At 63.1% G+C, this 23,857-nt stretch overlaps 1 protein-coding gene across 9 annotated transcripts in view; it reads right to left on the bottom strand.

The window, feature by feature from the left end:
• SPEG (striated muscle enriched protein kinase) overlaps window positions 1-23,831 on the bottom strand; it is a 31,046-nt gene extending 7,215 nt beyond the window's left edge. The window contains exons 1-30 of one of the 9 annotated variants that reach the window (XM_015869138.2): window positions 18,615-19,138; window positions 15,919-15,958; window positions 14,720-14,749; window positions 14,221-14,310; window positions 13,737-14,115; window positions 11,331-12,745; window positions 11,050-11,193; window positions 10,411-10,593; window positions 8,731-8,942; window positions 8,479-8,567; window positions 8,101-8,282; window positions 5,954-6,214; window positions 4,967-5,125; window positions 4,613-4,802; window positions 4,282-4,511; window positions 4,049-4,168; window positions 3,772-3,876; window positions 3,495-3,701; window positions 3,268-3,391; window positions 3,020-3,192; window positions 2,238-2,350; window positions 1,871-2,039; window positions 1,688-1,781; window positions 1,338-1,538; window positions 1,156-1,216; window positions 942-1,019; window positions 660-832; window positions 551-577; window positions 232-384; window positions 73-115 (exon numbers count right to left, since the gene is read on the bottom strand). In XM_015869138.2, the coding sequence (XP_015724624.1) occupies window positions 73-115; window positions 232-384; window positions 551-577; window positions 660-832; window positions 942-1,019; window positions 1,156-1,216; window positions 1,338-1,538; window positions 1,688-1,781; window positions 1,871-2,039; window positions 2,238-2,350; window positions 3,020-3,192; window positions 3,268-3,391; window positions 3,495-3,701; window positions 3,772-3,876; window positions 4,049-4,168; window positions 4,282-4,511; window positions 4,613-4,802; window positions 4,967-5,125; window positions 5,954-6,214; window positions 8,101-8,282; window positions 8,479-8,567; window positions 8,731-8,942; window positions 10,411-10,593; window positions 11,050-11,193; window positions 11,331-12,745; window positions 13,737-14,115; window positions 14,221-14,310; window positions 14,720-14,749; window positions 15,919-15,958; window positions 18,615-18,647 (5,478 nt within the window). In that variant the 5' untranslated portion in view covers window positions 18,648-19,138. Of the gene's footprint in view, window positions 1-72; window positions 116-231; window positions 385-550; window positions 578-659; window positions 833-941; window positions 1,020-1,155; window positions 1,217-1,337; window positions 1,539-1,687; window positions 1,782-1,870; window positions 2,040-2,237; window positions 2,351-3,019; window positions 3,193-3,267; window positions 3,392-3,494; window positions 3,702-3,771; window positions 3,877-4,048; window positions 4,169-4,281; window positions 4,512-4,612; window positions 4,803-4,966; window positions 5,126-5,953; window positions 6,215-8,100; window positions 8,283-8,478; window positions 8,568-8,730; window positions 8,943-10,410; window positions 10,594-11,049; window positions 11,194-11,330; window positions 12,746-13,736; window positions 14,116-14,220; window positions 14,311-14,719; window positions 14,755-15,918; window positions 18,567-18,614; window positions 19,139-23,020 lie in introns of those variants that run through there. The other 8 variants (XM_015869141.2, XM_015869139.2, XM_015869135.2 and 5 more) reach the window with 8 other exon arrangements.
• Window positions 23,832-23,857: the final 26 nt, after the last annotated feature.

The following is a 23,857-nucleotide window of genomic DNA, read 5'->3' as shown; positions in this document are numbered from 1 at the left end:
AGTCACTTAGACCCTACAGCAAGCCCTGAGCAACACTACAGCCCCCAGGTGCTGCTCTGTGCTGGGACTCACCTTGAACCAGGGGTGCTCCAGAGTCTGCTCCGCATTGGGTCTCCTGTGAAGCAGCAGAGCCAGGTGAGATATGCATCCTGCCAGCTCCTCACCCAGCTTCTCCACCCCCATGGGGCCCATGGCCGTGCCCCAGGAGGGGATGGGCTCCACAGCACTCACAGCCTGTCATTGACCAGCACTTTGATGACGAAGCCCTTGGCCTCCCGAGTGAGCCCCTGGAACATCCTTTCCTCAAAAGCCACGTTGTAGTTGCGGATGTTCATCAGCGTCGTCTTGTCGTTCTCACCCACAAAGGGGGAAATCCCAGTGAGGCTGTGAGAAGGGAACACTGTCACTGGGATGCGGGAAACAGCTTGGCATGTCCTGGGGACTGAGGGCTGCCCCAGTGCCATGGCAGGAGCAGCCAGAGAGGAGGTGAGGAGCACAGAAAGGGAACGGAATGGGGGTCCCTTCTGTGGGGACACTCTGGGGCACTTACCACAGGTAGGCGATGACCCCCACAGGCCTGTGGAGAGGAGAGCAGGGTCACCACACAGCACCAGTCCCTCAGCACAGTGGGGATGCCAGGTCTACCCGGCTGCCCTTACCAGACATCGGTCACACTGGAGACGGGGCTCTGGTTGACGATCTCGGGCCCCACAAACTCGGGGGTGCCGTACTTGCAGTACTGCGGCTCATCAGGCGTCAGCTCCTGCGCGTTGCCGAAGTCGCAGATCCGGACCTGCTCACTGCTTGAATCTGCCATCAGGAGGTTTTCTGGCTACAGGAGAGTGCAGGGCAGGAGGGAGCTTGGCAGGAGGCTCCCACTGGGGAGAGGCACAGCAAGGCACAGGGGCTGTTCCCTCTGCAGGGACCCAGGGAACACTCACTTTGATGTCCAGGTGCAGGACTTGGTGCTGGTGAAGGTAGCAGATCCCTTCCAGGATCTGCCGCATGTAGGAGCGGACCTGCAAGGGAGCAGAGGTGGGGTGGCACCAGGCAGCAGTGGGCCCGATGAGGTTGGCGGATGCCACCTCCTTTTGGCACAAAACAATGAGCATCATCTGGTATCCCAGCCATCATCTCCCTGCCCACTTCACCCACCTCAGACTCGCACACTGAGGGCTTCCTCGCCATCCTGTCCAGCAGCTCATCCTCAGCACAGCTGGGAATAGTCAAGGATCACAGGGAGCGCTGTGCCCGTGCCCTCCTCCCACCTTGCTCCCCTGCACTCACTCGGCCTTCCAGCCCCCCCCTGGCCCCCACACCACGCCCCTGGAGGATACAGCTCCATCACCATGATGACTGCATTCTTCTTCTCAAAGGCGTCGTGAAAGAAGACGATGCGCTCATGGTCAAGCTGTGAGAGGATGTGCAGCTCCCGGCGTGCTGACTGCTTGGCCTTGGTCCTGCCAGGGACGAACTTGGCAGCAAAGTCCAGGCGGCTGCTCTTCTCTGTCACTCTCCGCAGGTAGGAGAAAGCCCCCCTGCAATGTGCCAGTGGGATGAGGGGGTGGGGAGGGAAGACCTCCCCATTGCTGAGAAGCTGGGGTAGGCACTTGTACCCGTAGGGAGATGCCCCAGGACCATCACTGGAGGATGACGACTGTCCTCAGAGGATCTCCTGGCCCCGTACCTCCCGATCTCCTCGTGTACATCATAGTAGTCAGTCAGGCGTCGTGCCTTGTGCAGCGCATCTTCCTCCATGGTGGCATCGGCTGCAGGCTGGGCTGGAGGAAGGAGAGGTGTTGTTAGGGTTGAGCAAGGGGCAGGGGGCAGGCCTTGCAATGCAGGGCCAAGGGGACCTGGCTGGCTGTACCTGCGTGCACCACCAGCTCAGCCTTGCAGGAGACCTCTCCCGCCAGGTTTCTGGCCGTGCAGGTGTACACCCCACTGTCGGGCTCAGCAGCACCCAGCACCACCAGGGAGCACTCGTTGTCCTCATAAACAAAGCTCAGGTGGCTGCTCTCCTCCAGAAGTTCCCCATCCTGGGGGTTTAGCAGATGTCAGGAGACCCATGCCACCCCCCCACCAGCTCCCACCCCCAGCACCTGCAGCACGCTGTGTCATCTGGGGAGAGCACAAACCCAAAGCCCCAGCACAAGGAGCCCGAAACAGGGAGGGGAGCAGCAGCTGTGGGTCTGTTGGGCTGTGGGTCAGGGCAAGGTACTGGGGTCCCATCCCACCTTGTACCACATGATGTCCGGCAGCGGTTTGCCCTCCACCACCACGGCAAAGCGGGGTGTCTCCCCTTCCTGGGCATCAATGTCCTCCATGATGGACTCAAAGCGCGGTGCCTCTGCCAAGAGATGGGGCATGGGACACCACAGGGCAATGCCACACCAACACAGTCAGAACAGGGCGCCATGGGGCCATAACACACGAACACACTGAGAACGGGGCACCATGAGGCAGTGCCACTCAAAGGACGTGGACGTGCGTGGGACAGAGTGGGGCTGCATCTCCCTTTTATAGATGGATGTGAGGTGCTGAGGGGCAGCGCTAGCCATGACACTGGTGTGGGTTATTGTGGAGCTTCCCTCATGGCTCTTGGCTATGGAGCAGTGTGTGTCATACACGGATAAGGGGCACCATGCAGCAGTGCTATTAATAGCACGTGGCCAAGGGGCACCAAGGGCCATGGCACAGTGCCACCCATCGGGGTAGCGTCACCCATGGCACAGTGCCACCCCATGCACATGATCATGGGGCATGCGGGATGCCTCTATTCAAATCAGATAAGACACCAGACATGCATGCATAGCTTTCAGCCCCATGAGGCACCGCCACCCGGTAGGACAGTATCCCCACAGCATGTGAGTACAGATCATGGATGAGCATTGCCATGCAATGGGGCAGTGCCCGCTATGGCACGCAGCCATGGCGCACCCTGAAGGCAGTGCTACCCTGTGGGAGGATGCCACCCCCACAGCAGAGGGGCACAGCCCCCCGGCACGGGGGCACCTACCTGCGAGGTGGAGGCGGAGGGTGCAGCGGGCAGTGCCGTGGCGGTTGCTCACCTCGCAGGCCAGCGGCCCTGCAGCCCCCCGACCCACGCGCAGCAGCCGCAGGCAGTGCTGGTCATCATCCGGCATCGTCACCTCGCACGTGCCCTCCTGCTCCCCCAGCACCTGCCCGCCCCTGCGGGCACACACCATCAGCTCTGCATGTCACCATTGGGTGTATGCCCTGAGGAACACCTAGAGCGCGTCCTACCTCTTCCAGGTGACGGTGGCCTCCACGTGGTTGATGGTGATGGTGATGGAGGCTGGTTGGCCCTCCACCACGTACACTACATCAGGCTTGTCCAGGATGACTGGAGCCTCATCCAGATAGGGACCTGCCACACATTTTGTCACCACACCTCCCAGGTCACATACACAGCCCTGGGCTTGCAGCCACCCATCCTGTCCCTTCAGCCCAGCACCCTGCTGTGCACTCACCCCGATCCAGGAGCTTCACAGGCCCCACCAGTGGGGAGGGCTTGCTGTTGGTCTTGGGGGTTGCAGTGATGACACGGAAGAGGTACTGGGCCCCCTTGGTGAGCCCATGCACTGTGTAGGTAGTGTCCCGCAGGCCAGACACCAACACCATCCACTGTGTCATGCCCAGCACTTGCATTTGTACCACGTAGGTCACCGAGCTGGGGTCTGCACGGGGACAGGGTCAATGCAGAGCCCACTTTACTGTACACAGCAATGCCCACTGCCTGCCCCTCACCTATGGCCGTGTCCAGCCACCTGGGCTTGTTCCACGTCAGCGTGATGGCTCTGCCAGTCACCGAGGCCACTGTGGGGGGCCCATCCGGGGGGGTTGGCACCACATCTGCAGGAGAGAGTTGGGGAGTGGGGTGAGCCTCCAGGAGTCCCCAGACAGCACCAACTCCCCAGCAACCTGCACTGCCCTGTGGTCCCATCTGCTGTCACCTTGCTAAAGGGATGCTGAGTCCCACATATAGGGCACAGGAGTAGCGGCCCCCGGTGGTGAGCTTACTTACCTGTGACATAGAGGTGTGCATAGCATGTGGCCTTCCCTACTTTGTTGGCAATAACACTTTTATAGACGCCAGCATGCGTGTGGCTGACGGCTCTGAACACCAAGCGATGCACGTCCTTATCTGCAGGGATGGATGCAAGAGCACATCAGTGCAGTGCAGAGCTCCCTTTCTGGGCAGTGTTGTGCCCAGAAGGAGGTGGCTCTGGCCAAGGGAAGAGCAGCAGGTAACCCTACATTGCATCATCTTGCGATCGTCGGTGCTGTCAATGCGTGAGCCATTGTGAAACCAGGTGATGGATGGGTAGGGCATCCCAGCCACCTGGCATTCCAGCACCGCCTCCTTGGACTCCACCACCTCCAGGTTGTGCAGTGGCTTCAGGAAGTCAGGCATGGTGAAGCACTCTGCCTCGGTCTCCGCCTGTTCTGGTTCCTCTGGGATGGATGGCATCTTCTCCAGCTTGGAGCTGTGGGCACCCATGATGAGCACAGCGTGCCCAGCCTGGCCCCAGCAGCATAGAGTTGCCTGGCAGATCTCATGGGCACCAAGTAGGGGACACCATCTTACATCTGGGAGGCAGCGGATGGCCGTGGCTCCTCCACATAGAGCTCGGCAGAGCACTCCACGTGGCCATGGGTGTTCCTAGCAGACACCATGTACTGCCCCTCATCCTCACTGCTCACATGCACGATGACCAGTGAGTGCAGCCCCCCGTCCCGCTGGATGCGCACGTTCTCCCCTTCCTGCACCATCTGGCCTGTGTGGAGACATGAGTATGGATGGCATCAGCAGCCCCAGCACAGCCCTCTGTGTCCCTGGCCCCGTGCCTCTGATGCTCCAAGAGCAGGGCTGGGTTTCCTTTAGGGCTGCAAACCCCATGGGATGAGGGCCGTAGGATAGAGGCCATGGCACAGGGGTTACCAAAGTGGCTCCAGGTGACCGTCGGTGCAGGGGTCCCGCTGACCATGCAGTCAAAGCGTGCCGTCCGTCCTTCCACCACGTCCACATCCTCCAGTTTGCGGGTGAAGAGCGGCTGCACAGAGGGTTTCACTGTCAGCCGGGCACTGCAGGTCAACTCATCTGCAAATAGAGCATGGGGGGGGGTGAGCCCCTCATGGCCAGAAGCAGAACTGAACACATGGGGCAGGGCACAGCATGTCACTCCATGGGGGGTGTGGGGATCAGAGTGCATGTGCATAGCATCCAGGCACAGGGCTTGGGCTCTGTTGGCTGAGTGCCTCTTCCCTCTCCTCAGACAATAGAGGTGTTGTCTGCTAGGTGTAGTGGGAGGGTGCACTGTCCTGGGGCAGGGGGTTACCATTGGGATTGCAAGTGCAAAGCTCAAGATGAGGATGGTTGAAGCTGGGACTTACTGATGGGGTGTCTACTCACCCCAGGAGGGGAACAGAGACACTTGTCCCTCTATGGTGAAGGAGAGACATAGGTTGTGTGCAGGGGGAAGTGCAGAGGGCACAGGCCAGGGCAGCTGGGAGTGTGCAGTGGTTCCTGACACCAGTGGCATCTTTGGAAAAGAGGGCAGGCCACCCTGGCCCCTGCCAAATGCCCCCATCTCTGAGCTGGGCTAGCAGGGACATGTCAGTAACAGGACCCCATAGGCTCTGGAACCTGGGGATAGGAGCATGTTCCTGATGCATGGTACAGCCATGACACAAACATCTCCCAGTGCCTGGGAGCTGCACGCCTACTGGACAGGGCTGAGTGGGGTGGGCTGCAGGCTCAGGATCACTGACTGGTGCCCTTTTATGTGGCACTAAAGCCCATGAAGTTGTGCAGCACCAGCTGCAGGAGGCACAAATCGCTCTCTATCCCCCCACTCCCTCTGGCACTCAGCCACACCAAGGCCGGATCCCAAGCAATACCCCCAGGGACTGCATGCCCACCACTTACCCTTGGCCGTGCTGAGCTTGCAGGTGTAGATGCCGCTGTCGTCCTCATGCACGGAGGTGAGCAGCAGCTTGCACTTGCGCCCATCAAAATGCATCTTGCATTTGAGCAGGGCGGGTTGGAGCAGCCGGCCTCGTGACAGCCAGTCCACATCCATGTCTGGCGGGCCAGCCACCAGGCACTCAAAGAGTGCCAGCTCCCCCGCCCCGACCACCACGTCCTGCAGGGGAACCACCACAGCCAGGGACTGGCACTCGGGCCGAGCTGCCCGGGAAGGGGGGAGAGAGAGAGAGAAAGAGAGACGCATCTCAGCAACTGAAAAGCAATCATGGGGGGTGGCGAGGAGGGAGCCGTGCAGGGTGGGGGCATGCGGGGAAGGGGCCCCGATGGGCAGAGAGCGGGATGCAGGCAAAGGGATGCAGCGGGGAGGAGGTGAGGGCGAGATGTGGAAAGCGGAGCTGAGCCGGGGTGGGTGGCAGAGGGAAGGCAACGGGGGGTGAGGGGAAGTGTCCGTGCCAGGAACACACCACACAGCGCTTTACCAAACAGATTTTATTAGAGCTACAAAAAGGGTCACGGCCTCGCAGCCCACATCCCGCCAAGCCCCCCCACCCTGGGGAGAAGAGACCCAAAGCCGGGGCTGCTTCTGTGGCTGGAACTAGGCAGACCCTAGGGTCACAGCCCCAGCATGGGGGTCCCCGAGTCCCTTATCCCCCAGGCTCTGTGGTGGAAGCCATTGCACCATGTTCCCTTTCGTATGGCCCTAGCTGGCACTGAGCAGCCACGGGGCCAAGCTCCCTGCTCCCTTCCCCTGAGCAGTGAGGAGAGGAGCAGCAGGACACACAGACACAGACACACGGATGGAGCAAGACATGAGACAGCATTGGGCAGCCGCCCTAGCCCGGCTGAGGGGGTGCCTGGCACTACTGACCGCCCCCCGCCTGCTGCTCGGCCCCGGTGACACGGTGCCCAGCCACCCCACGTGCCCCACACCCGCCGTCGAGGGCCCGCGCATCCCCGCAGTGTATCCAGGACGAGGCGGCGGATGGAGCAGAAGGTAATAATGCAAGGTGAGGTCCACTGCCTAAGAGGTGTCCAACTAAGAGCCCCCGTGGCTCTGAGAGATGAACCCCCTTATCGTACTCCCCCTGCGTACAGACAAAAACCGCAGTCAGCAAGCAGAAGGGTTAGTGCAGCGGAGACGGGGCCGGCACACACGCACATGCCAACACGCAACGCTGCGTGCCACAGACATGGAGCACGGCAGGGGGACTGGTGCCTCAGCCAACACCCATCCATTCGCTGGGTGCGTGCCTGGCTCCCATGGCCACTCCTGTGCTGCCACTCTTTGCTGGGAGTGGGGGCCTGGCAGGACACAAGCAGTGCAGCAAAGGCTGGGGTGGGATTGGGACAGCCCAGGGACTCAGGCAGCCATCAGCAGGGAAGGCTGGGAGGAGCAGGGCACACAAAGCAAAGGGCAAGAGAAAGACAGCATCACTCATCCCCTTCCTGCAAGTCCCTTGGTCCCACGCCACTCCCCTGTTGCACACACATATTAGGGCTCCTAGGAGGATGCTGGAGCCCACAGCAGGGTTGGGGAGGAGCAGCCCAGCCCCAGGTACCCAAGTACTGTGGGAGCTGCTCTGAGCTGGGAGCAGCTTGCAGGCAGGGAAGGAAGGAGCTGTGTGCATGGTGGAGGGCCATGTCCCCTGCAAGGCCACCAAGGCCAGGAGCCCTTTCTGCACAGCCAGGGCCAGCGTCCAGCCCCAGTATGGGGACAAGGGGACATAGTGTAAAGCTACTCTGGTGGAGCAGCAGCCTCTGGGTCAGGCTGGGGATGTTGGCACAGCTGGGCAGCAGGACCCACTATTGTGGGGCTGCACATTTGGACTGGGCAGTGGGGCAGCGTGCCTCCTTCTGCAGGGCCAGCCTCTGCAGCAGTGTGACCACTCCATGTCCCCTCCCTGCCACCCTACCAGGCAATGCGCTTCCTGCACTGGGCTCACGCCCACCTGCTCTGCAGCAGGGAAGGGCAAGAAGCAGCACCACCGAGAAGGGGTCTGCAGCGGCCCCTTCCCCACACAGCTCATGCAGGGTGCTGGAACTGGCCAGCCCCATGGGGACATGGGGACACCCTCGGGGAGCTTTACCTCTGACCTCCAGTTTGGCCTCGCACTGCTTGGTGCCATACTCGTTGACAGCCTTGCAGGTGTAGAAGCCGGTGTCAGTGCGCTCAGCTGCCAGGATGTGCAGTGTGTACAGACCCCGGGCCCCCTCTGTCTCCTCTGCATGGTGACGGCGGCCGTACTTCACGGGCTGCCGGTTCCGCAGCCTGCTCAGGGACATGGGCAGAGAGGCATTGTCACAGCTGGCCCCATACAAAGCCCCATTCTCCTCAGTTTCAACCAAGACCAAGACCAGAGCTCCTCTCCTTGGTGCTACCCTGAGCTGGCAGGCCCCAAATGGGAACATCCCCATGCCTGCCCCCTTCCCTGCCCTACTGTGACCCAGTGAGCTCCAGGACTTACCAGTAAATGATGGGCTTGGGCTCTCCACGGACGCGGACACTCATGCTGACATCTTGTCCCTCCAGCACCGACTGGTCCAATAGGGCCACCTGAGGAAGAGGAGGTCAGGAAGCAGCTGGCACCCATCACCCTGGGACCGCGTGTCCCTGACACCACCCCGAGGACCACCTGTACCCCATCACAGGGGCAGCCCTAGAGCACCACAGGGCACAGCTCCTCCTCTGCCAGGTCCCGGGGGGGCTCTCAGCTCACCTCAAAGGTGGGTGCAGCCTTGAAGCTGCTCTCCGAAGAGCTGTGGGCAGCTCCATGCTCCGCTCTGGGCTGCAGTTTCATGGCTGGTCTGTGCTGCGGGGTTCCGGACTCGGGGAACTCTTCCAGTGGGCTCAGGTACTCCTCGTCTGAGGTGATGGGGCTGACCTGGCCCAGAGGGGGGGCCAGGTTCCCATGCCGCTCCACGGCGGGGGCTAGCAGGAGAGGGTAGGTAAGGAGCTGGCAGCACACAGAGCCGGGCAGGAGGCTATGGGACCCCTCCCCACCATCGTGTGCCTGGAGATGCCCGGGGATGCCCACCCTATGCTGCATCCCGCCAGGAGCAGCACGGTAGCCGGCAGCGAAGGGGTGCCGGGCTGCGCGGGGGGTGGGTGCGAAACACGCCCCGGGGCCGATAAGGGGACGCGATATCCCGCAAGGCGACAGCGGGGCTCAAGTGGCTCTTACGCAGCAGGCCGCGCTCCCATCCTTAAGCCGCCCGGATTCCGGGAATGGCTGCCCCTGCCTCGAGCCGGCAGAAGGCTGAAGGTGACATTGGCAGCTGCGCTTCCCTCGCAGCCCGGACGGCCGCTCCCGGGGTCCGAGCTCGGTATCGCGGCGAGCACGCGTGGGCAGCGGGTCCGGCGTGGGGGGAGCGTGGGGCCGGGATGGGGGTGAGATGTGTGCGGGGCCGGGGGCGAGCGTGCTGCCGGCAGAGCGCTGCCCGAGGTGGGGGTGCTGGCCCTACTCCAGCCCGGCCGTGTCACCCCCCACCACCCCCCCGGCCTGCGGATCCCCTTACGGAGCTGCCGAAGCGGGAAAGCGGGCGGGCTGCCCGGCGACGGCTCGGCCCCCCTGCCCCCTCGTTGCCCCCGTGAAGCGGCAGCGGGGCGGATAGCTGCGGGGGTCCCGACCCCCGACGCCCGTCGGTCCCGCACGGCTCCCCTCAGCCCCTCCGCCCGCAGCCCTCCGGTGCCCCTCGCACTCACCGGGGGGGACGCGGCCCCCTCCCTGAGCGGGACCGAACCGCGGGAGCGCCGCTGCCGTTGCCGGGTCCGGGGCCGATGCGGCGGCTCCGGGCGCACATCCAGCCCGGAGCGCTGAGCCCTCCCCGGCCGAGCGCCGCCCTGGCCCCGCGCCGCCGGCCGGCCCCCGGGGCTGGGCCTGAAGCGGGGGAGGGCCCAGCGACGGGCCGGGGGCTGCCGACCCCCTTCCTTTCCGGCCGCGGGGTTGCGCGGCTCCGAGGGGCGGCAGCTGCCTGGCTGCGCGCTCAGCGCCCCGGGGCGCAGCGGGGCGGGGGGGGATCGGGATTCCTGCAGCTCCCCGGGGCTCTGCACTCCCCAGGGAGAAGTCTTGAGATGGGAACACCTCGGGGCTGCGGTGGGATGGCAATTCCCGGATGGCGGAGGGCACGCTGGGCCCCAAGGCAGGCTGCGCGTCGGTGGGCAGCCGGGGTGCCCCGCAAGGCACTGGACTTGCCAACTCATTGGGGATGCTCGGTGCCTGACCCCGCTCCCCCCACGGCACAACCCGGCAGCGAGTCAGCTGCTTCGGTTCAGACAGAGCCTTGTAGGGTAAGGAAGCAGCTTTCCTAGCAGTGACAGCAGAGCTGGCAGGCAGCCCGTCGCCTCGCCGGCCCTCCCGCCGCCCCCCGCTGCCTGCATCCCGGCCGCCGGCACTCACCGGGCCGCACGCTGAGGATGGCGCTGCAGCAGGTGGCTCCCACCTCGTTGGCCGCCGTCACCGTGTAGAGGCCGGCGTCGGCCACCCGGGCGCTCCTGACCAGCAAGGTGTGCCGCTCGCCCTCCGCCTTGATGGGCCGCGCCGTGCTGCTCCTCAGCGGCACCCCGTCCTTCCTCCAGGACACTGCGGACAGAGGCAGGGTCACTTCAGACCATCCCGGGGTAAGAGGGAATCCTCTCTCCCCTGGCATCGGCGCAGTTCTCTGCCCAGCTTGGGGACCGCTTTGCCATCAGGAGCAGCCCCAGGTCCTCATGGACCCTGATGGAGAGAGGCCTCTCTATGGTTCCTGGCATCCTCCTGCCCTCCAGTGGAAGATGGAGGAGGGAAACAGAGCTGCTTTGCTCGTTGCCAGCCTCTGCCAGCTGCTCCTGCCTGGTGCCTCCTCCTGCTATCCCAGCACAGGAGGGTCACAGAGGTTCTGCCTGCACCCTGCCCTTTGCACCGCACGCTGGCACTTTGTTCCCCAAGGAGCACAGAGCCACAGTTCTGCCACACAGCTCAGGTGGCCCCAAGAGCCCGGGGACAGGCAGGATGACAGTGCCAGAGCCAATTGCATTCTCATGCCTTGCGACCACTCACCTTCTGGCTGCGGGTTGGCTGTGACAATGCACTTGAGCAGCACCTCTGATCCCACAGCCACCGCTGTGTCCTGGATGGGGATCTCAAAGATGGGCGCTTCCAGGGGATCTTCACCCGCCGAGACGTAGGAATCATCAGAGGACTCTGCATAGGGAGAGATGGCCCCATGGCCATGAGCAGGGTGAGCACAGGGTTCTGGGCCACTCTGGGCATCCCAAGGTGGCAGTGAGGTGTGGCAGCACCACAGTACCCCCCTGACTGGGACAAGAGCTGTTTCCTACCTAGCTCTGGAGAGGTGGGCCGGGCCCGGCGCCCCTTCCCCTTGCTCCGCGTGCCTCTGCCTTCCTGAGCCGTCCGAATGCTCTCTTTCTTCTCCACCACTTTCGCCTGCCTTCTTTCCACCTCCTTCCCTGTGCTGTGCTGCCCTGCCCAGCTCCTCTCCAGCCGGGCCTCCTGCTCCATGCCCGGCTTTGCCCAAGGCAGGAACCGCACCTCCGCAGACACCTCCGGCCTGCGGTACAGCCCGTGGGGCACGGCCAGCCTGGCAGCCAGCCCTTCACTCGCCACCCCGGGGGCCCTGGTTGCAGCCACAGGACTTCCATCCGGGCACGAAGTCCTTTCAGCGGCACGACCCCGTGGGGTGGTCTGTGCCAACAGCCACTGCTCCTTCTTCCTCACTTCCCCACCACCATCTTGCTGCACAGCCTTCCTTGACTCCTCCACTATGCCACCCCGTGCCAGGCCTCTCCGTGCCCGCTGTCCCCCCGGCTCTGGCTCCCCGTTGGGTCCCACCAGTGCCACGCTGGATAGAGCCAGGTGCTGGATGACGTGCGTGCCGTCGGCCGGAGCCGAGGCCTTGGCTGGCTGCACCTTACGTGGCAAGGCTGAGCTGCGCGGGGTGCGGGCGGTGGGGGGCTCAGCGGGTGGCTGTGGTTCAGCCTTGCCCAGCTCCTGCGAGCGCCGCAGCTGCTGCTTGGACACGGTCCTCTTGATGCGGCTCAGCTCCTCCGAGAACTTGTGCTCGATGTCCTGCACTCGCCCAGCGAACTTGCCCCGCTCATCAAAGGAGGCTGCCTTCTGGCGGAAGGCTTGGCGACGGCTGGCAGCGCTGCCTTCTCCATCCCGCCAGCCCCCCAGCGTGCCCACCCGCCGCTCCCAGCCGGGCTGGTCGAAGGAGCGTGTCTTGCGCAGGGGCAGCCATGGCCGTGCGGGGAATGGGCTGTCTGCCTGCTCCAGGCTCCCGCGGCGCTCCTCAAAGTACTGCAGCCGCTCAAAGATCCTGGAGCCGGCGCGCACCAGCTTGGGCGATGCCCGCACCGAGATGCGGCCCGATGCGTCACTCATGGGGGTGGCGGGCCGGGAGTCCTGCGTGCTGCCCTGTGAGTGAGACTTGGGCTTCTTGATCTTCTCCTCGTACTCCTCGGGGACAATGTCCTGATAGTCGGCCGGCACCGAGGACGTCCTGCGGGGGGTCACGGGAGTGCAGGAGGCGGAGGGGAGGCGGGCAGAGGGCTGCGAGGTGGCTCCGGAGGGCGTGGGGGGGCACAGGCCAGCTCTTGGAGATGGCGAGCGGATGATGGGCGGCTTGGCGGTCAGCGGCAGGGCAGCAGGTGAGTGCGGAGGCTCAGCGCCTGGCTTTGGGGAGACAGGACCGCTGTGGGGGTCGTCTCGTCGGTACCCCCCCTGGGGGATGCTGCTGCAAGGGGAGAACGGGGGAGAGCAAGTCAGAGCCCGCCCTCACCTATGGCCACATCATGGATCCCAACCCAACCACCCAATAGGGCATAGCAGGGGACAGCCCCAGGACCCTCAAAGCACCACAGTGAGGGGGTCCAGCCACACGCCATCAGGAGCCGGCTTGTTGGTATGACCCCGTGGTGTCTTACTGCTGGTGTCTCATTGCCCAGGGACACCCATGTAGGACAGCAGTGTGGTGAAGCTGGGACACTCAGCAAGTGCCCTTCCCAGAGCTGCCATGCAGGTAAGATGAGGGCACAGGGACAGAGGGGTGCCCAATCTCCCTGGGGGGTTCCAGCATGCCAGGCAGTGCAGAGAGCTCTTCTGCAAGGCCACAAGTCATCACCCAGTGTACGTGCTGCTGCCAACATGTCCCCCTACCCTGCCTCCCCCAAAATCCCCACCCACCCCCCTGGCCCCACAGCCCAGGGCTTGGCATGTGCAGTGCAGAAATCAAAAAGTGGAGATGAGGTTCTGGTGGAACAAGCAGCCTCAAACACAAAGGGGAGGATGGAGGTTGAAGGAGAAGGCCTGCGGGGCTGGGGAGGGACAGGGGCTCTGAGCATGTCAGCAGGCCTTGGGGAACAAGTATGTCCCTCATCCCCGCTGCCACACCTAGGTGGTGGGGACAGCTTGTCTGTGGGTGTCACACCTCTGTGCCCCTATGTCCCTGACCATACAGAGCCCTCACAGCTGGCCAGGAAGAGGTTCAGTTCAGATGGGGTTACCCCCAAACCTTAACTGGCCATAGCAAATAAGGACCCTGCTCCAGGCCCCCCACCCCAGGGCTGTTCCCTCCTCACCGGTGCCAGGTGCCTACTGCTCAGAGCCTCCGTTCCTCATCCGGGCATGGAGAAGGCAAAGAAAGCCCAGGTGGAGGAGAGAAGATGGCTGCGGGGAGGAGATGGCCCCAGCAATGTCCCCTCCGCGCACTTCTCCCTGCTACTTACACATGGAGCGAGAGCGCCCGTCCTCGGTACAGGCTGAAGGCGCTGCCGTAGGGGTCGCTGGCCACTGAAAGGCTATCCTCCGACCCCCAGCTTGTGCCCACCAGATTAGCCCGTGATGCCCGCACCAGCGGCTCCACGCCCAGGTGCCGGACCTCGGTGCCACGTGGGGACGGCGCGTTTGCTTGCCTTGGAGTTCCCTGCGGCTGCCAGGCACTAGGGCGGAGGTAGGGTCCCCGCACGGGGAAGTTGGCATCCGGCTCCTTCTCCACCACAGTCTGCTGGCTGCCCGACCAGCTGGAGCGCTCCTCCGCCTGAGACAGGGCCAGCACCGAGGTTGGCGTCGTGTTCATGGAGGCGTCCACCAGGGTGTCGGAGCCACCTGGAAGAAGAGCAGTGGGCATCCCCAAGTGGTATCCCACCCAGCTCAGCCCATGGGTGGGCTGCTCCAAGAGGACCTCTTCAGCTCTGTGTCCCCGCAGCTCACCCGTGGGGGTGCTGAAGGCCGTCTCATCCTGCAGCTCGCTGCGCTGCGTCACCTGGGGGTCGCTGGGCTCATCCTCGCCGGTCTCCGAGTCTGTGGGGGAAGAGTAGAGGATGAGGGGACACGAGGAGCAGGCTGGCACTGCTTCTCAAAGACCTACCGGCTCCAGCAGCAGATGGGCAGTGCACAGGCAATTCTGTACAGTGGGAGAGCAAGGGTAGGAGAGGGATGACTGAAATATGGGGGACACAGAAGGAACAGGCTGCCAGCAGGAAAGGCAGGACTGAGGCTGGAAAGACCATGGGACAGGAGTGGCATTAGATGATGCTATGTGGGATGGAGGCAGGAGAAAAGATGGTGGTGGCGGTGGAAATGCAGGGGAAGGAGGATGTAACTGGGTGATGGAGACAGGGAGACAGTGTGGCATTGCGACAGGGAGACCCGCTGGGGGCACAGGGTCCCATCTGGGAGCAGGGCTGACATGAGGTGGGCATCTTCCTACCGTAGCTTTGCTTCCTGCAGGAGCGGAAAACTTCGCTTCCATAGGGGCAGCAAGAGAGAGAGAGACATCAACACCCGGTTATCGGCCCGGCCTGCGGAGACGCGTGGGGCACTGGGGAGGACTTTGTCCCCAGCATGTCCCTGCACTACCATGAGGCAGTGACCTGCCAGGGCAGCAGCTGTGTGGGCTGTGCCAGTTCAGAGAGCCTGGCACCATGTGCTGGCCTGGGAGGCCAAAGATGGGGCTAGGGCTGGCCAATCGCCTGGCTCAGGGCCCACAGTGGGCACCTGGTGCCTTACCCTTCCGTATGGCAGAGGCCATGGGTTTGGCACCCCCAGCCTTCTCTACACAAATTCACTACACAAACACAGTCACTATGTCATCTTCAGCATCACGTTCAGCCTCTCCTTCCCTGCATCCCTCCTGTAAAGCACATGGCATCTCCTCCTCCCCACACCATGGTCACATCCTGCCTGCACAGCAGCCAGCTCCTGTACCTGCTGCTGCTCCAGCTGTCCTGTGGGCCCTGTGCCCTCACCTCCTGTGCCCCAGGTGCTGGCACACATGGATATGTGTGCCCGGGGCACACATGCTGTATCAGGCCTGCTATGCACTCTGCATCCTGAACCCCCCTACAGCAAGTGTTCAGAGGTGCTGCTGTGTCCCGTAATGTGGTTCTGGCTGGGAGAGCACCAATGCTGCTCTCAGGATGAGGCTGTGGGGCACTGTGCGCCCAGTATATTGTGGCCAAGTCAGTGAAGAACCACTGTACTGTTCCTTCCCAGGAAAGCAAACCCACATAGATACCAAGGGTCACCATTTCTTCCTCACCATTATGCAAGCCATCACAAGCTGTGACTGCAGAGCCCTTTGGCAAAGCCCTTGGGCTCCCAATGGGGGTCCACACCGCTATCGCCTCCCTGGGCTGGTCTGGTGCAGCCCAGCACACTGCTCACTGTCCCATCACTGCCATTGCAGCAGGTTGCCTGCCACCATGTCCCCAGCTCTCCCAGCAGCACCCCTGCTCCTGGAGCTGTGAGGACAAAGGCACACACACGGGACAAACCAGGAGCCCCTAAACGCATTTTAGGGCTGTGCCCAGCCCTGTGCAGCCTCTGCTCACTGCCCCCTCCCTGGTACTGCAGGGGGGCCAGACCCCATCCCAGAAGGCAGGGGCAAATCCTGGTAACTCAACGCACCATGCGTGAAGCGACCGAAGCGCCGCGAGTGGCCGGTTTTCTGCAAAGGAAGAGAGAAGAAAGCGTTATCCACAGCACAGTCTGATGCACACCCCCAGCTGCACGCCCCCAGGGTACCTACAGGCACACACCCCACGCACACAGCCGTGCACGGGTGTAGGTGGGCACGTGCAGCGCATGCCCACCAGCGCACATGCACGCACATCTCTTGGTGCTGCTCCCCTCCTGTGCCCAGGGGTGGCACGGTGTACCCCAGTCCCGCTGCCTGCAGCCAGCAGCTTCATCTGGGCATGTGCCCAAATGCTCCACAGCCCCTTCGAAGCTGCTGCCCGCGCCAGCACAGGGACTGAGCCAGCCAAGTGTCTTCCAGGCACTGGCCCAGACTCAGCCATGGGCATGGGCCCAGCATGGGGACAGCATCCCCCAGCCTGGTGGTGGCCATGCCAGCTGTGAGAGAGGCCACCTGGCACAAGTGCCATGAGATGACCAGCCCGCAGGGTGAGAGGCGTGGGAGCCCCGCCGTCTGGGCGAGCAGGATCACAGTGTGGGGCAGAGGTGCCAGCTGCTCCCTGCCAGCTCCCTGCCCTCCTCTTCACCGTAGCTCAGGGCTGGGTATCTGCTTGCCAAGGGCCACCTGGCTGCCATGCTGATGTATGCAGGTAGGACAGGGGATGTTGTCTACAGGCAGCAGGGCTGAGTTGCCAGCACCCAACGTTGCTCCCAGCCCAGCCAGGCAGCAGTGACTCCCTGGGACAACAGCAGCCTATGCCCTTGCTGCCCATTGAGGAACGTGAGTGGGGGTCTCCCAGAGCCTCCTGCCCATCCTGCTGCTTCTAGACAACCACACAGACAGACAGCCTTTAGGAATGGATGACAGACAGTCCCCAGGAACAGACAGCCCCAGGGGCAGCCAGCCAGCCAAGCACAACCAGCAGTTAGTTGTCTTTACAACAGCAGCAGGCTCATTTTGCAGCCCCTAGGGTGCCAGTGGGCAGCACAGAGGGGCTCCCACTGCTCCCTCTCAGCATGAGGTGCTGGCCAGAGGGCAGTGGATGCATGAAACACATTTGTATTCAGGCTGAGCCAGGTTGAGCCAGGCTTCACCTCCCCTCCCTGACTGCCTGTGCTGGTTCTGGCTGGCAGCCCGCCTTCCAGGCCAGGGAAAGATAGATGAGTGATTAACTGCACCATCGGCGGATAATTCCCCCATTAAAAAATGAAAATGCAATTGAGTGCCATTATCGGGTGTGCTCACGGCTTCCCCGGGGACTGGCGCCATTGACTCCCACCAGATCTGGTGACTGCACCCAGCAGGGCAGGGCCCACTGCTATGGGGGGAGGTGAGCCCCTGGCCTCTGCCCCACAGAGCACCCCCAGCCCGGACCCCTGGGACATGTCACCCACCCACAGCTCAGAAAGCAGCATCCCCCATGCATGATGTAGGGTCACCTCCGAGCAATAAACCCTCTGCTTTCAAAGAGAGGGACAGAAAGGGGGCAGGAGGTGGCAGGAACAGCTTGGGACCAACCCCAGTGAGATGAGATCTGGGCAACTTGGCCAGCAGTGATGCACCCTGCCTGGGGTTTCATTTTCAGCCTAGGAAACAGAGCAGGGGAGCCCCTGGAGCCCACCCTGAGCTCACAGAGAAGGGAAGAAAAGCCAGTGGGGATGAGCATCCAGCCTCAGCCTTGCCCCATGGCGAGGTAGGGTGAGACTTGCCCCTGCCTCGTTGCCCCAGTACCTGCATAGACCCACCATCCTCATGCAGGGTCCTTCCAGGGGGCTATCCATCCCTATAGCTGTGGCCATGGGGTGAGTGGGGCCGTGGAGCACAGCCCTCTCCTGGCACATGGAGCCAAGCAACATGGCAGTAGTATTGCTGACTGTGAGGCCAACAGGGAGCGGGGCCAAAGGGAAGCAGGGAGGCAGCGGGTGGCCCAGGTGGTGTGCCGAGCTCAGCCAGCACAGCAGGACCATGCCCTGTCACGCAGGCCATCCCCAAGGGCAGATGAGGCATCCAGGTACTGCCCCCAGGGGAGATGGGTGCCCCCGCACCTGGGCAGGACTGTCATCTCCCCACAGCATCCCTGGGTATCCACGTCCCCATCCTGCACGCCTGGGTGGGGACTGTGGGGACACCCAGCAAGTGACGGTGGGGTGGCTGTGCACCCCCGTAGGGTGTAGCAGTGGGGTGCCGCTGTGATCCCCACGAGGGGGTTCCTGGCAGGATGCCCCCATCCTCCCCCCACCGCCGAGGCCCGGTGACGTCCTTGCTCCTCGCTCGGCAGAGCGTGCGGAGAGGCCCGCGGAGGATCTCTGCTGTGCCAGGCATGCTCCTGACGCGGAGGGGATGACGCATGCAAAGCCTCATCTCCAGCTCCGTGACCACCGGCGGCGGGGCCGGGGGGAGCCGTGCAGCCGCCTCCGCTGGCTCCGGACGGCAGGGAGGGGACGGGACCCCCGCCATGGGCTCGCGGCTGTACTGGCAAAGGCGATGCTGCACACCTGCGCGGCTCTGCTGCGAGGAACCGGCGGCTCTGCGGGCGGGGCTAGCGGTGGGATAAGCCCGGGGGGGGATCAGCGCAGAGCCGGACTCGCCCTCTCCCCACCCGGGATGGACGCGCGCCCGCTTCCCGCTACTCTCCCCTCCGCCCCACCTCCATTCCCCCGTGCGCTCACCAGCTCGCAGCCCTCACCTGGAAGCGCTTCTTCACCCAGATCTTCTTCATGCTTCTGCAGAGCCCCGGCGGCCCGGCCACCGCCGCTCAGGCCCGGCAGCGCGGCAGCCCGCGACTGGGGGGGTCCCCGCTGTCAGCGCCCCGGCGGGGCCCCCAGCATCCTCCCGGGGAGGGCGGAGGAAGAGGCGAGGGCTCGCCAGGTTGGGCTCTCGGGAGGGCTGGGGCTGTGAGCATGAAGCATCACTGGAGTGCTCCTCCCTCCATCCTTCCTCCGCCTGCCTCCGCCTCCGCCTCCTGCCAGCCCTGGCACGCAGTGACAGCGGCGGGGGACGGTCAGGGCACAGGTGGCGGGGGCACCGCGGGATGGGGGATGCGCACATACATCCCGCACCCCTGTGCCCTCCTGATGGCTTTGGCCGTGCGGGATGCGGCGCTCCGAGCCCCTCGCTCAGAGTCGCAGATCTGCTCCCTCCTCTTGCGCTCAGCACCGCTCAGTGCCGGGGGTCCTCAGCGCACCCCAGCGCAGATGACAGCAGCACAACGCTCAGCACCGGTTCTGTATGGCACTGCCACATGCACACCACGATGCCTGGCAGCTCCGGCTGCTTTTTTGCACTCCCCCTCCCAGCCCACGGCTCCCAGCATGGAGCTTGTCACGGCTTCATAATAACTCGCAAATTACCGGGTACAAAGGGAGCTGCTCGTACGACGTTGCTGACAGCCCCACCATCCAAGGGATGCTGTGGGGTTTCCGTGGAGACCCTGTGCGTCAGGCGAAGCACACAAGTGGCAGAGCTGGCACAAAGGGGATCTCCTGCTGGAGCCCGGGGACACCAATATTCCACTCAGCCCGGTGTCACCCCTAAAGAAAAGTTCCTTGCTGGGTGTCCCCTGTGCACCCTGGCACACAAATCCTGTCCCTGCCACGTGCTGCATGCCACACTGACACTTGCTCACGGAACAGCCTCTGTGCAGGGACAGCCAGCCCCGCTCCCCAGCATCCCCCTGCTGCTGATAGAAGGATGCTCGAGCACACGGTGCATACTGCAGGCCGAGGACACAGCGTGACCTTGGCTGGGGTGCTTGGGCACAGAGTGGGACAGGAGGGGACATTTTCTACCCGCTGTGCCAGCCCTGCTGCTAAAGCACTGGGCACAGAGGGTGTGTAGGGAAGGCAGAGCCCTCCTGGTGCCACCAGGGCATGACACACACCAGGAGGGGAGCAGGCAGTAGTGGGAGCTGGGGAGCAGCACCAAGAGGAGGAAGGGGCTGCGGCCCTGCACACAGCCCCCAGAAGCTGTGCTATATTTACCCACACTCGGGCCCGGGTCTCAGCTTCTCGTGTGTAACACAAGCCCTACAGCCTGTGAGAATCCGAGGGGATGGCACATTCCTCAGCAAAAATAACCCCCCGACAGCAGGAGAGGGCAGGGGTGGAGGTGACTGACTGGACAGCTGCATGCTGCTCCCCTGCCTGTTCCTAGCACCCCAAAGGGGACCAGCAGCACAGCCTCAGAGTGAGTCCTGCACCCAGGTGGCGTTAGATGGAGCCAGGAGATCCCAAAGGGCTTTGCCCCCATGCACAGCCCTACCTGGGGAAATGCTCCAGCTGTGCCAGGCTCCGATGAGACACAGCCAGGCACACCGCCCACCCCATGGCATACCAGGGGCTGGGGTGGGCACAGCAGCACAGGGAAACTGAGGCAGTCCCAGGGAGTGCCCAGAGAAGGTGACAGCAAGGGGAGGCTGCGAGCTGTGTCTGACGTTGAGCAAGCAGAGAGCTCAGGAGGGCTGGCAGGGGCTCTGGAGAAAGGGGCAGCTGGCACTGGGCACAGGCACAGCTCTGCAGAGTAAGGGCCTAAAATTAGGCACCGAGATAAACGGTGTGAGGTGATGAGCCACCAGGGACACTGTCAGCATGGCTGTCCCAAGTGGGGAGCCATCAGCACCTCCAGCCATAGCCTCATACCCTATGGCTGTGGGGAAATTGGGGATCAGGGAGGGCACGGGGGTGCTGGGACCACTGCCATGGAGATGCACAGCTGTGCCAAAATATGCTGAGTCCCCGGGATACATCCTGTGCCCTGCACTCTGCTGCAGGCAGGCTTCATCACTTGCACCAAGGGGAAGGGGCTGTGCAGGGTATGTATCACTGTGCAGGGTCAGCACACAGGGAGCACCGTGCAGAGAGAATTACACAGGGACTGCTTCATCCACCTCCCTGTCCCTGCACCCAGCCCGTCCTGCAGAGGCAAGGTTACATGGTGCTTTGATTGCTGAGTGCAGGTGGAGGCAAGGAGCAGGACCCTGTGCTGGGCCCTGAAGACACACAAATCCAACCTTGAAATAAGATGCAGCTTCGGCATCACTCATTGCTGGCACAGGGAGGGGGGCCAGGCTCTCTAGCAGGAGATTAGTGGGGTTTGGAAGAGGTGATTTAAGCTGGCTTATGGTGAAAAAGGCAGGAGGTGCAGCTGAGAAGTGATATGGCATTAGCGGGCAAGGAGCCTATGGTGGGGACCCCTGGAGCCCCTCCTGGCCTCACACACACTCCCTGCTCCCCATGCCAGGCACTGACGCACTCAGGGGACCTGGGAGAAAAGCAGGAGAAAATCATTAGTGGGGTGGAGCGACAGATTCAGGGCAAGGGATTAGAGGAGCTAAATCGGGCTCGTGCGAGCAGGGGAGAATGCGGAGCCGGTGCAGGAGGACCTGAGTACAGAGCTGGGCAGCATGGAGCCCCCCCAGCAGTGACCTGAGCCACCTTGGGAGAGCTGTCAGCCCCATGGAGAGCTGCAGCTCACTTCACACGTCAGGGAGAAAAGGCAGAGGACTGGGGCATGGCACCATGCAGAGATCATCGTGCTCCAAAGCAGGGCAAAGCCACAACCCTGCCCCAGGGCTGGCTTTGGGCGGCTGTTTGCTGAACACAGCACACGGGAGCGCCTGGGGCAGGCTGACATTCACCCCACAGCTCTGGCTGCTTTGTGCCTCCTGTGGCTGCTCCAGAAACGTGGTAGTGAGGGCTGGGAATCGGGAGCAGGGAGGCATGCGTCAGCACAATGAGAACAGGCACCTGGGGAAATCAGGCAGCTCCGAGCAGAGACACACTGCAGGTCAGAGTGACAGTGGGGTGAAGCACTGCTCTATGACCCCATCACAATCCACAGCGCCACTGACCCCAAAGGTGGGATGCACAGTGACCACACACCCCCATTGCTGGGCAGGACATCTCCTGCACACTTCTGTGCTCCCTCTCCAGGCTCACCAGCAGCAATAATGCACACTCTGCAGTGGTGTTCCCTCAGCAATCCAGCCCCAATGCAGAGCAATGTTTCTTCCTCACAGCTGCCTCGTGCAGCACAACCCCGGCGCTTTCCTCACCCACAGCCCCAGTCTTGATAGCACCTCAGTGCTCCAGGGAGGTGGCACTGCCCTGAGGTGATGAACCCACTTCTGTGCAGTATAAGGCCACTGCTGCAGCCAGGTGCCCCACGCACACCCCACATAAATGCTGAGCATAGGGCAGCCATGGGGCTTTGGAGATTCATAGAATCACCAAGGTTGGAAAAGATCTACAAGATCATCCAGTCCAACCATTCACCTATTACCAATAGCTCCCACTGAACCATGTCCCTCTACACAACATCCAGTCGTTCCTTGAACACCCCCATGGTTGGTGACTCCACCACCTCCCTGGGCAGTCCATTCCAGTTCCAGACCACTCTTTCTGAGAAGTAATATTTCCTAACGTCCAGTCTGAATCTCCCCTGCTGCAGCTGGAAACCATTCCCTCCAGCCCTAATTGAGCAGATTAAATCCTAATTCAATCCTAATTCAGCAGATGATGGCCCCTCCCTCTTGCTAATTAACCAGGCCCTGCCTACTAACATGCATAAGCTCCCCCTTCATCCCTCAGGCTCCTCCCCCTGCTTCCCCACTCTTGGGGGTCCCAGTTCCCTCAGTGCAGCACCAGTGCCCCTTAGTGCGGCCCCAGTGCCCACTACAGCTTCAGTGTTGTCATCAAAGCCACTTGTGCTCATGGGGACTGGTGCACGGGGGTGGTTGATGCAGGGGAACCGGGGGTACCATATACCCAAACAACACAACCAATCTCTCTCTCCTGCTGCCCCATGCAGGCTCACCATCACATGCCCCACCACCTCCACGCTCTGGCATCCTGCCCTGCCCGGCAGAGGCTGCTGCAGCCACATGCTCTTTCCCCAGCTGCAGAGCTGCTCTGGTGCTGCCAGTACGGGGGACCTCAGCCTGTTGCAGTCAGACACGGCTCAGCTCAAGCTCAGGCAGCCCCTGGGCATGCCTGCAAAGCATCGCTGCTGCCTTCAGCATGGGGAAGCAGTGTCAGTGGGGATGCTGGAGCTGTGGTGGTGGAGCAGAGGCGCTGCTGGCCATGTGGCCCTTACCTTCCATGTCGATGATGGCCAGCACCGCGCTGGTCATGGCCTCTCCTCGCTCATTCTCAGCTACACACGTGTATACGCCGGCATCGTCCTTCCTGCTGTCCCGGATCCACAGTGTGCCGTACTCCTCCCCGCGTGGGGCCAGCTGCTCCTCATTGTGGTACCAGCGCAGGTTGGGCCGGGGGTTCCCCACCACCACGACCCGCAGCCGGATGTCGCAGCCGGTTCCGATGGCCGCGTTCTTCAGCTTCCGCACGAAGGCCGGTGCCGCCAGGCGACCAGGGCTCTCCTCAGCCGCCCTCTGCTCCGCCGTGACCTTGGCACGCTTTGGGGGGATGCCGGGGCTCGGAGGGGCTCTCCCCATCGCCCGCCCGGGTTCCCCGCTGGCCCCGCCGGTGCTGCCACGTGCCTGTGCCCGGTGCATGTTGCTTGCTTTCCTTTCCTCACCTCCCCAGTGCCACAGTCCCACGCCCCAGTTTCCTTCCTGGTGCACACCAGGGGGTGTGGGCAGTGAGGCTGCCCCCCGCTCCAGGTGCTGTCCGGTTCACAGCGTCCCCCAGGCCGGCCACAGCCCCAGAGATCGCGGTGCCGTGGGCAAACCGGGGGCTATTTTTAGGCTGGGGCTCAGATTGCTGCTCACCACATCTCTTCTCACCCAGCGCAGCACCCGCGCACCGTGCTCCACCACAACCCCTGCCCACCCTACACCTCAGCACCTGCTCTGCCGCTGCCCCGTGCGGGTCCCGTGGTGCCGGTGCTGCCCTGCCGCTGGGCCCTGACGTCCCCCCCTCTCCTGTCCAGCGCAGCCCCCACAGAGCTGCGCTCCCTCTGCCCCCTCTC

Source organism: Coturnix japonica, chromosome 7, assembly GCF_001577835.2.
Source record: "Coturnix japonica isolate 7356 chromosome 7, Coturnix japonica 2.1, whole genome shotgun sequence".
Classification (NCBI taxonomy): Eukaryota; Metazoa; Chordata; class Aves; order Galliformes; family Phasianidae; genus Coturnix; species Coturnix japonica.
The sequence above is the reverse complement of the archived record's forward strand: the minus strand, read 5'-3'. Positions and strand labels throughout refer to the sequence as shown.